This window comes from Anser cygnoides, chromosome 21 (genome assembly GCF_040182565.1).
Source record: "Anser cygnoides isolate HZ-2024a breed goose chromosome 21, Taihu_goose_T2T_genome, whole genome shotgun sequence".
Lineage (NCBI taxonomy): Eukaryota > Metazoa > Chordata > Aves > Anseriformes > Anatidae > Anser > Anser cygnoides.
Window position 1 is genome coordinate 3,612,861 of NC_089893.1, and position 12,467 is coordinate 3,625,327.

Here is a 12,467-nt window from a genome sequence, read left to right on the forward strand (position 1 = left end):
AACAAAAGAAATGTGCAGGAATGAACTAGGTCAGCGTAACCCTAAAAATACCTAAATGCAGCAGAACGGCACGTACAATAAGGCACTTTATTCGAGAAAAGATACAACAAATTTCAAAAGCTGGAAACAGAAGGTGGATGAGCTCAGGCTAGAAATAATGTATGAAATTTTTACAGAAATTCCCACAAGAGCAGAATGCCATGTCTTCCTCTACCAACACGGTTGCACATATCTGCTTTACTTACTAACCAGAGGTGTTATGGAGATTACTAAGCACTACTGCAGAACAGGCTGTCTGAATACTCACCTTGCTATTTAGGATTAGTAAGAGAAAGCAAAAACAGATGAAAAATGGTTCCTGTTCCAAGTAACACTTGCCGCTCCACACAAAATGACAATAGCAGGTTCTCCTGTTTGCATCTGCGTGTTTGTACACAGAAATGTTTGTGCATTTCTGTGATTCATGTTTGGGAAGCAGAGTATCGGGTCTCTGATAGCCCTTGGCAAGCATGAAGATCCATAAGGGCAGCAGACTCTCTACTTTGCAAAAAAAGCAAGCAAAAAAAAACCCACAACAAAACCAAACCCAAACCACCAGTGAGTATCAGGCCCCACGAAATGACTGATCTTGCTAATTGCAACGTGTGCAATGGAGAAATTGATTGTACATCACCCAGTGATGGCTCCATGATTTGATCTGCAGCCTCAATTTTGCTTTTCCCTAGCTTCCGTTAGCTTTCTTGAGAGGCACTGAAAACACTTGCAAATGGAACGTGAACAAAACCCTACAGGTTTACAAACAGAAAGCCTGGAAACTGCTGCAGGTATTGGAGGTTTGATGGATCTTGTCCAAACCATAGGCACATGCTACCAGATAACCTGCAAGGCTTTTCCCACAGCAAAGGTTGGATATAATTGAGAAAACATGCTTCTGTGAGTAACAACAGATACAGATGTTCAAGCCTAGCATCAGTTCTGTGTTATGCCACTGATTTTCTTTGTGACTCTAAGCATCCATGAAAAAGCAAAGCTTCAGACACTGAATACTACATATAACTGCCAGAGATCTGCTGAAAACAATATAACCAACAGTTTGTGTCGAAGATGAGCCCTGCTGTCTTTCCTTCTGCCTTGCAGAGGAATCCAGATCGACTGGAGCACTGGGCAATCATCAGCGGGATGAAATTCAACAAGGGTAAATGCCGGGTGCTGCGCCTAGCTCAGAGCAATGCGGGACACAGGCACAGCCTGGGAGCTGAGCGGCTGGAGAGCAGCCCTGCAGAAAGGATCTGGGGGTGCTGGCTGACAGCAGGCTTAACGTGAGCCAGCAGGGTGTCCTGGCAGCCAAGAGGACAAACTGCATTTTGGGGTGCAAACGCAGCACAGCCAGCTGGCCCAAAGAGGTGATTTTCCAGCTGTATTTAGTGCTGGTGCAGCCTCACCTTGAATATTGCATGCAGGCCTGAGCGCCACAATCCGAAAAGGCTGTTACGGTCCTTGAAAGCGACCAGAGGAGGGCAACAAAGCTGGTAAAAGGGCTGGAAGTCACGTCCTGTGAGGAAGGCCGAGAACTCTTGGGTTAGCAGGTCTGCAGAAAATAAGGCCAAGAGGTGACCGCATTGCTCTGCAGCTTCCTGAGGAGGGGAAGTGGAGACAGAGGCACTGATACCTCCTCTTTTGGAATGGGTTACAGGACACATGGGAACAGCACAAAGCTGCACCAGGGGAGCTTCAGACCAGATATGAAGAAGAATTTATTTACTGTGACGGTGGTCAAACACTGCAATGGGCTTCCTTGTGAGGAAGGCGATGCCCAACGCCTGTCAGTGTTCCAGAAGCATTTAAATAACGCCCTTAGCAAAATCCTTGAATTTTTGAGTAGCCCTGAAGTAGTCAGGCAGTTGGACTCAATGATCTTCGTAGGTCCCATCCAAGTGATCTAATTCCAATCTCTCTTAGGGCCCTTTTGTATTTAGGAAGCAGGAGCATAAACCTTCTCTACTGCTACGCTAGGAGGGCTCCCATATAACTACAAAATAATTCCAAGTCTCCTCAGGGGTCCTTTTGGTTTCGTTAGCATGCGGATACACTTCTAACAGAGACTGCTGCTGTTTTGCAACCACAGGAAATGATCTGCAGCCAACCCACAAACTCATCACGAAGAACACCCAAGCTATACTGAACGTGCTGTCAGTGAAGCTCTTCAGCGTGAGGTGCTGCAGGACAGCAGTCCCGAAGAACTGCTGAAACCTCGTGGGGCACTGACTAGCTCTACACGTTTGGAACCCACTGCATAAGGCCATAAAAACCACCGAGCACTTCTGTTTACAAAGATTCGGTTTCTTCTGTGATAGCTACAAATAACTCCTTTGTCTCTAAACACCCAGAGGACAGCTCCGAATGGGAGATCTCCCTCCTTTCTTCTCCAAATCCTATCTTTCCTGCTCCGACCCTCTGGCCCAAGGGATCCCAAGTAGCTGCAAGAGGAAAGGCAGCCAGGCAGAAGAGTACAGGGAGAGTAAGGGCAGATCTGCAGAGGAACGGCCTTGTTTTTGCACTATTCTCAGGTTTTGTATTTCAGACAATGAAACTGGGCCAAGTTAATTTCCTGCAATTGACTTGGGCCCAGAATTGTTTCTTTCCTAGGCTGGGAAGAAAACCCTGCGATTTTCATTAACTTTCAAATCTCCTCCGCTAGTTCTGGTCTCATAAATTCTAATTCACAACACAAATTGACATTTCAAGCCTTTCACAGACTAGCATTAAAAGTAATATAAGAATCCTTATAGACCTCATGTTGTTGATGCTAACCTACTTTGTCTGTGTGCATTTCGTAAAGGAATTTTGCTGTTGCTATAAAATGCAGGAAGCATGGAGTATATTACTCGGCTTCAGGGACCGGTGCATTTGATTAAATTCCACTGATCTACAAATATTTTAAGAACCACTCATTCCACCCTACAGCTAAAATGATTTAGTATTTAATCAAATTAACATTTAGACTCTTAATATCTCTAACTAGTTTGCTGGAGCCCCAAACAATTAAGTATACAAAAAAAGCGTCTCTGTACATAAAATGCATCTCTGTAAAAATGTAGAAACTTAACAACAAACTGGGAATACAGGTGCTGGAATCCCATGGGCCAAGTAAGATCCTGCAAAGCTCTGCAGTTCATCACACACACATGGAAGCACCTCTTCTAAAGCCCTCCTGTAGGTATGAGTTATTCCCCCAGAACATTTACTTGCAAAATTGTACGTGTGCTGAAAATCTGAGTGCTTAAACCTCTTCTGGGTCCAGATCTGAATCTCTGTCTCATCTCCGAGTCCACAAAAATAGCACTGGCTTTTCTGCAGGCTTTTAAAAACTTTGTTCACATCAAGAACAAGACTTGGAATCTTGTCCAGTTTTGACTGTCAGACCTCAAGGATCTAACATGTTACAACCTACATAAACAAGAGGTGAAAACACCACTTATGCTCCTTATTTTTGCAAGCACAGGGATAGGAGCTCTTTTTGCTTATTTTCTATATCAATTGCATTTTCAGCTCAATAGGGGATTCATTTCAAATAACTTGAGCCATGTAAATGATCTGGGCTTTGCTTAGTCACTAAAGGGAGCAGCCCATGGGAGGGTAATGCACCTCCAAAGTCTTCAGTGGGAAGAATGGCTTCTGGAGGCGGTGCTCTCTCTTCACCCAACAGTTATGAACTCTAATAGTTTAGGCAAGATCATTTTAATACTCTGAGTTGGATGCTTACTCTCACCTAGTAACCTCTGTCTGTGGATAAAAAAGAAAGCCACAGGACGAGCTGGCGTCAGATCTACAGATGAGCTTAAACTCAGCTAGGTGGAAGTTCACACGACTTAGAATTACTTAGAATTACATTTACTTGAGCTGTACTTCAGTAACGCTAAGGTGTAAACTCAAGAGACCAAACAAGTCTGCTACACTCTAGAATACCAGAAGCAAGAAGGTGTTGCGTTTTCCTGTTTTTTTTTTTTTAAATAAGAAATCCACATGCTTTTGTGTGCGATGCCTGCAAAAAGTTTTCATTTATAATTTCGACAGACAAGAAGTTCACAAATTATCATGAACAAGGTCTGAATAAACACAGCAGAGTCTTATGTGCAGAGCATAAAATGCATAGTTAGACAAGACTGATGGCAGAGTTTGTTCTTTGTCCCTCTTAGCACTTTGTTAGGAAGATTAATCCCATCCTGGACAACTGACAGAATTTGAGATGTTCGATACAGACAGCTCAATAACTACATCAACAATTCATTCTTTTCAACCCCAGGCCCACTTTCAGAGAAAGAGACCTAGATGGAGAGAGCGCCCTTTTTAGAAGAGCAACACATCCGAATGGATTTCCCATCACAAAAGACAATTCATGAGGGGCACAGGGTTTTGTTGTTTTGTTGTTCTTTTTGAATAAAAACAGCAAAGAAGAAAGTCACCTGAAACTTGTTCATCAAAATGCAATACACAGAACTCGGTAACAAAGCTGCATATTTACACCATGGATTAATCCTGTCTGACAGCGTCACATGCACAGTTAACCGTGAATATGATTAAGGATCAGTAATAATAAGCATTTAGATCATCAGGTCACTTGATCCAAGCTAATCCTTCCTGTTAAAATGGCAAAGAAAAAAAAAGGATCTCTCTAGGAAGTTGGTAATACAGTAAGTGGAGGAGCAGAAGACGTTAGACAAGCATCCATTGCAAACTTCAATGTTCTTGGGCTGCATTACGCCCCAGAGATCCGCTATGGGTCAGGAGATATTTGACTGCTCACAAGGGGCCAGTGAAGTCCCAAGGACTGAACCACATAGAAGGGGAAAGAAAGAAATGTCTTCAGTGCAATTCCCACGAGATGTTTATATTCAGGCCACCACGTCAGGAAAACTTTCTGACGGCCATCAATTCGAACCCACATGCAGAAGCCCACAGAGAAATATGGGCCAGCAATAGGTTTCTTTCCTTTTTCAGTCTGCCAGGTTACATTTGTGGGTGAGGCTTTAGAGAAGTTTTGCACAACACAGTGGTGATCAGCACCAGATGTGTGGACAAATCAGTAAAGATCAGTTTGCATGGGGTTTTTTCGTTTGTTTTTAAAAGACTTTCAATATTGTACCTTCTTATGACAAAAAAAAAGCAAGCAAACAAAAATATCTTCCTTTACATCCATTAAAAAGGACAAATTCATTACAAGTAACAAAAAATTGTTAAAACACTTGGCTTAGACCATTTTTCCTCATTACAAAATATTAACTCTTTCAAATCAAAGATTTTTGTTTCCTCCTGAACTGACAGGATCCTCTGAAACAAAGTTATCTGCTTTCACACCTTGGCAGGACCCAGGCCTTTTCAAGCAAATATTGCTTTATTTTAAGTTTCTAACAGAGCAAAAGCAGAGTCACTGCAGAAAGAAGCAATGAAACAAAGGAGGACGACGTTGATGGACTTCCCAAGGTCGCTGCAGGTGCCAGACAATGGTTCCCAGGAGGGGAAAATATGGTTGTTTAAAAAGCAAATTTGGTGCATGTGGCAAGCGTGGATGTGTCCCGTGAGATCCAAGGTGACATGTATGACGACAGACATAGGAAAGGAATAAGGGGGAGAGGGGAGGGAAGAAAGGACGAGGAAGAAAGAAAGAAAGAGAAAGAGAAAAATAGATAAAAAAAATTAGGTCATAAATATAGAAAACATAAGAATCAAAGGTTTCTTTAATTTAGTAAATTAAAATGGCTAAAGGTTAGAGGATAGCATTAGCACATTCACACCGACAAAAGGGTCAGGTTCAGAAGCTCAGCAATGTCCAAAGCCGCAGAGCAGCGTCCGGGTCAGGGCTTACGGGGTTAGCAAGCAAATGAGATTAAAAATGATGGAACAGAAGGCTCAGTGATCAACACGAGAAAATGGCTGGCTGGTATTTGAAAGGACAACACTGCCTTTTACAAATAAAGAAAACAAAAGCTTTTGTGGAGCAGACCATCCACCTGCCTGTCCAAGTTCTTCCCCCAAAGCCTGCTGTACCAAGGATTTGGATAACAGATCCAGGTGAGCAAAACCTCAGAGGCAAGATGGACTCAAGAATACGGGGCTGACTTCCATTCGGCCTTCTAGTTGCGTGTGAACTACTGTAATGCAATTATTATTCTTTTCAGCAATACTCTTATCCTTCCATCCACTTTAGGAGCACTGTGAAAATTCTACAGATGATGGTCCTACAAAGGACTCTACTCAATAAACATACATTTAGTTTGCATAAAATATCTAGCTATTACTGTCAAGCACAGCAATGCTATTTTGAAGGTCTTGGCTCTGGCTTTGCTTATCCAGCTCATTTCGAAATCAAAACACAAGCTAAACTCTATGAAAACAAGAGATGCTAAAGCAAAGTAGCAGACAGAGCCTCTTCCCTACTGCAATTGGGCATAGCTGCCTTCATCTCCAGAGAGGCCGTGTCAGAAAAAACTACCCTGGCCTCCTGAAGTATTGTGCCAAACATGATCAGTTTGGAGTACAGCTCGGGGAACCAAAGGATCTGGAAATACCTTGAAAGGCCTAATGTAAGCCGAAGTTCTGTACAGAATGAAGACAAAAAAGCTAGAGAAACTGAGTCACCCATCCAGCATCGGCAGCAGTAACCATGTCACTGCACAGTGCTCTACTTGCTCCTTAACCGAGGCACGTTCTTCCTGAGGATCAGCTGCATCCATCTGCTGGGTCAGCCCTGCAGCAAGATGCAGTTTGAGAACAACTGCTTTCCTACGTGCTTCCAACATTTCCAAGCGCAACACTGGAAGCTGCAAACTCAAATACTGATTCCTCCTGTGCTTCACATAGTAATTCCAGAGAAGCCAAAGAAATTACACCCATGAAAACAAAATGGATATTTCAAAAATTCCCATCCTTTTAAGGAGTCCTTGCCCATGTTTCTGCTGCATTTAAAGGGCTCGGTGACAGCTGTGCTCATCGCTCCTCACATGCGATAGACTGCAGCACGAACTGTATATTGCAAAGGAAACAGAGTTCTCCAAGATTGCTCTTAGACCTGCGCAAATCATCCCAGCTGTTCCAGGTACCTCTTGGCATCCCACTGGAGCATGTAACAAAGTCTAAGAGAAAATACCAGCACCAGAAAGCATCACTGGCTGCAACCAAGGAGCATGGAAGAACAAAAATGTTTATCAGTGCTTGTAACTTTTCCCTGAGGAGATATACAAGAGTGTAAAGGAACCATCTATTTGCTGTTCCAGCCTACTGCATTTGACTGTTCTGGTCTGAAATACCATTAAGGCACGCTTTGCCAAATACTCCCCACCTTCCCCTGCCACATTAGTCACAGTTGTCCTTCAAATATGTGAGGGTAGTAAGTAGTAGTGCTGCTGAAAATGAGAATCAGAGGGTAAGTTGCTTAATGAGTTACTGAGTATTCTTCCAACCAAAACTGCAGCCCTGTTCAAACACACGTCCCAGTCCCTTTTGCCCCATTTCCCCTCACTCTCCCTACCCTCATCTTCCCTGCCACAAACATTTTTGAGCCCCAACCACCCAGGTCACTCCTTTGTATGTCCAACAACGCTATCTGACTTAATCCAGTGGAGTTTCGGCATGCAACTGCACGAGCTCTCAGCTGTTTACTTCAGACAGGACAGGAATAGGGGCAGATTAAGGACTGAAGTCTCAGTGCAAGGCGAACACTGATGAAAACTTTCTGATTGTTCTAAGGAAAACATGAGACTGAGTTAGAATCCAGAGGACAGAATGAAATCAAATCACTCCCTTCAGCACAGACTGTCAGCACCAGTCTCGGCACGAATATGCTTAAATGGGGCTGCGCAGTCAGGAGGTGGCTGACACATCAGCTTCAGGCCAGCTGAAGTTCGTCCATCTGCCTTAAAGCAATCAGAACTTCAATTCACAGGTGGTCCAGCAATTTCATCCCTGAAGTTTTTGTTTTGTTTTGTTTTGTATTTTTAAATTGTGCATTACTATACCTGCGCAGAAATAAATAAAAGAAGGATGAACTGGATGGACAAACGGGCAGTAAGCAAGCACCAAGCAGGTTTGGAAGGGAAATCTGTATCGTGAAAAGCATTGCGCCAGAGAGCTCTTCTGTGTCAGTTTAAGCTGGGGATCCTGTTTTCAGAAAGCATTTTTCTGTCCACTGCTTTTCTCATCTGGTAATCCCATTACCCTGATACAAAAAGCCAAGGTTCCCTGTGAACAGTCAGACAGGGTGGTTGTGCAGCATTCCTGCCCGTGTACTGCTAATGCTGTACATACTGTAACAGGGACTGCAGTACACGTATGTACGTGGCAAAAACTAAGCTTTGGATGGGTAACCAATTATGATAATGGCTTTAAGCAAGCAAGTTGTCAGGGTTACTCAGGCACATTAAAAGATGCAGCACTGTTGCATTAATTGGAAGCAGAAAACAATGGTAAAGCTTATGACTGCTGTACCTGGGATGACAGTGGGCTGAGCAGACGTTCGGAAAGCGTAGTGAGCTGGTTTGGACTTCCCTTGCTGGTTTTCAGCTATCACATAAACCTCGTACTCTGCATTCCAGTCCAGAGACTTGAGCATGACGTGGTCGCTGCCAGAAGGAAGTCTGATCTCTGGTTTCCATTCTGAGGAGTGCTTCTGCAGAACAGCAACAAGGCAGGCAGAGATGCAAAACATACAGCACAATGTTAGCAGCCAGCTTTGTGAACAAGGTAATAGCTAACTAACAAATGGAAAAGTGGGGAGGCTTCTACAGAAGGCACATGCTTCTCAGGTAATTCAGAGGTGCAAAACAACATTTGCTGATGGCTCTAAGTGGACAGGATAAGAGATGCTGAAGCAGTCTCTTTCCTGCTCGGAAATCTGTTTTCTGCAGTATTACCATGGCTGAATCTGTCAATTCTCCCTCTCGTCTTTGTCACATCATGAGACTACTTCAATTTTAGAGGAGAAAAGCTGCAACTTCTGTACGTCTCTGCTCCACAAAGCACTTTAAGCGTGTTCTTACATGTCTTTAAGTATCAGATTTTTATCATCTGCAGGACACACTGACCTCTTACCAGGGGGCTGGCACAGCTTATCAGGACCGTTCTACTCTGCACTGTTTAAGAAAGATTTTAAAAGGGGCATAGAACTATCAACTTTGATAATTCCTACTCCAATTTTTCAGGGAATCCAGATGTCCACTTTGCTTGCACTTATTTGAAAAAGCTATTTCCAAGGTAGTCATAGGTAGTTATGGGGCAAGCGGAGTGGACTAACAAGCTGCTTCATCTCTGCTGGAATTTATGGTTCTGTGACACTAAATAATCCTTTTGATACTCCAAAGACGCTCTCCATTCTAAGAAGCTCTTGGTAACCCAAAAAGCACAAAATGATGGTTGTAAAGAACCACAGTGCAGGTCAATTACAAATGAGATCTGATTTAGTTAGCCCTAAAAGGGAGTTGCTTCCAATAGCATCTCTTACCTTATTATTTGGGTCTAAACTGTTGACGCTGAATGTTTTATTCCATAATCTGGAGAAAAATTTGGTACTGAAGCACCTGTTACTCAATAATACGTGACAGTTTTAATGACCAATTGAAAGCTGTGGTTAGACACACCTCTGAATATGGGCAATGCTCTACACTATGAGCCTCTGGTCTCGTTCCAGTTGCTGCTGGCAATCCTGTCTCAGAAGCATATGTAATGAAAAAAAAACCCCTAAGTGTATGTAATTATCATATGCTGACAGCTCCACAGAAGATAGAATGGAGAAATAATCTTTTATAATCAAAGTGAAAGGAAAGAAAATGAGACAAAATATTTTCAGTTGCTCCTGCGCATATCATGTCTCGTATCCTGTCCGCTTCCACTACGCCTGCTTAGCACGTACTTCTCTACTGGCCTACCTGCAAGATCTAGCTTCAGGGTTGTCTGCCAAGGTATCTGCTTGCATCATAAAGCCTGAGCACTGAACAGGCTACATACAAATCAGGCTTGAGTGTCAGTCATACTTACGGCTTTGTATTTGATCAGGTAATGTCTAATTGGAGAGCCACCATCATCCTGCTTGATAACATTCACTTTAATGGAGTTTCCGTCTTCTCCCATCTGACCTTCCAGTTTGGGTGCACTGGGTTCCCCTGAAACAATGGTGGATTTACATTTGTGAAAAACTCATTAGGAAAAGAACACTCAAAAATCAGAAAAATACTTCACTACGCTAAGCTGCCAGGGTGTTGGCCTTACCCTGGCTCAGACACATAGGATGCTGCATGTCTAGAGACACGAGTATTTGCAAGACTCAAGTACTTCTTGAATTTGGTAGTTTGTTTCCACTGATGCACTTTACCATTTCTGTGTGTGCCTAAATTGAGTCAGAGGCTAAGTGAAAAAGACACAATCATTCTGCAAGGATACCCTGGAGCAAACCCCAATTCTTCCCTTTTTCTGTTCAAAAATGCTTGTGTGAAACAACCTGGAAAATTCAAGTTACAGAACGTCGCAAACAGGCAGGATTCTCCTGTGCAACACGGAAAAAGGGAGCATCACTGATAAGGGACATCACAGCTGTCATACAGACCTGTGTTTGCACTTTGAATGCTGTTTAGGTTTTATAGTCCCTGGACCAGAGACTCACTGTTTGTGGCCGCTTAAGCGGGTGTGAAAAAGTGGTACTGCATTGCAACAGTTTCTGTTTTCAGTCTGTTTGCACTGGTGCATCTAATTGCAATAATGAACACAGGCTGGAGAGAACTAGAACCCTTTCGCTCTTCTGTACATTTTTGAAAAGAAAAAAGCCATCGTTTCCCAATTTGCATCCCTGACATCAGCAGAAAAAAAATGAAATTTCATTCTCCTCTTCCGGGCACGGTGATTTAAAACAACATCCTTTCACACCTGTGTCTCTAACAAGTGCCCTTTCCTAGCCAGTTTCTCCCTAACTTTCACAAGCAACCTGCAGAGGATGCTTTCTCTCTCCCACATGCAATCATCCTGTACCACCTCTAACAAAAGTAAAATCCACAGGTTGATTGTATATTCACAACATCCCACTTCAGAAATACTGCAGCAGACTGATAAAGAGACATTCTTCCTCCTTCCACTTTCGTACTACCCCAGGGATCAATTGTTTCTCAAGTGCTCTGATAGCCTGTGAACGCACTGTGCAAGAGACGTTACTACGTGCTTATTTGCTTTTATGGAATAAGAAACCAAGCAACCAAACAACCCCAATGACATAAGCATCAAATTAGCAAAAGTACTTAAATGATAAAAGAACATTGGTCTCTTTTTAAAAATGACACAGACCACAGGAGAGCTCAGATCCTGCTAACTTTGTCATTGCCTGGATGCTCGCTTTGCTCCATTTTATGCAAGATAGAGGCACAGGTTCCTCTATGCCAGTGCTCATCTGAGAGTGCACCTGGAGCTATTATTTCTACAGCTCTGAAATGTCTCAGGAGCTTAAATGCTACTGAAAGGCTGTAAGATTTGAGAAAAATTATCATAAATCTCGCTGAAGCTTGCCAGGTTGTTTTATAGTACTTACTGACTTCTTTACTATCGGCTGCAGTCTCAGTGTTTCACTCATGAATTCTGGGCTTAAAAGCTGTTTAGGAACTTCTGACCATTTCAGCTGTTATTCTCTAAAGGCTAATCTACCCAATTTCTTTATGGGTAATTTGAGCAAAAGCAACACTGCAATTATTTGCAAATTAAAGCTTACAAATCAGCTGCAGTTGGCAGTTCCAACAAACTCCTGAAATTAATTGCGCTACGTTGACTGGTCTCATTACAGGCTCCTAATTCTTACCAGTATTTTATACATCTATTAAAGTGGCTGGGCGTTAAAAAGCAGAAAAAAACCTCCTACACCTCCATTTAGCCACAGTCTGTACAGGTCTGCTAATGCTGAGCACGCACCTTACCATTCTAGCTTCAAGTGGCTATGGTTCTGCTAAAGCACTTTTGTCTTTACTGGTAGTGCTGCCTGGGATTTGGACAACAGGCTTTCTTAAAGACATGCCGACATGTGCCCCAAAGTGTGGTGAAATGTACAATTACAACACGTCCAATTCTGAATGTATCCCCCAAGGAGAACAAGACCAAAACTCGGTGACGTTTGTGACTTAAGAGCCTGAACGACTGAGAACAAAGCCAGGACTCTGAAATAACATTTGTGACCTTCAAGTTCAGCCCACTGCCTAAAACAAAACTTTTAAAATTTAGTTCTGCTATATTACACTAAAAGTGGAAATAAATAGTAAGTCAGCAGTTGTATTAACTTTGGCAGGCAACACCAGCTACGCAAACTTACAGGAGCTTCTGTATTTCAGCCCAAAAACCATTCTCAATTCTAAATCTCTTCTGTCTGGATTTGTATTCAGCTGTTAATGGAAAGCACATGCAGTTTTGACTGGCAAGAGCAAGGCTAATGTTCCAATAACTTTCAGAGT

At 42.8% G+C, this 12,467-nt stretch overlaps 1 protein-coding gene across 9 annotated transcripts in view; it reads right to left on the minus strand.

Moving 5' to 3' along the window:
• Positions 1–12,467, minus strand: part of NCAM1 (neural cell adhesion molecule 1) — a 114,278-nt gene that overhangs the window by 13,827 nt on the left and 87,984 nt on the right. For 6 of the 9 annotated variants that reach the window (XM_066981306.1, XM_066981311.1, XM_066981307.1 and 3 more), the window contains 2 exons: positions 10,027–10,151; positions 8,482–8,662 (listed from right to left, as the gene is read on the minus strand). In XM_066981306.1, the coding sequence (XP_066837407.1) occupies positions 8,482–8,662; positions 10,027–10,151 (306 nt within the window). Of the gene's footprint in view, positions 1–68; positions 5,486–8,481; positions 8,663–10,026; positions 10,152–12,467 lie in introns of those variants that run through there. The other 3 variants (XM_066981309.1, XM_066981314.1, XM_066981310.1) reach the window with 1 other exon arrangement.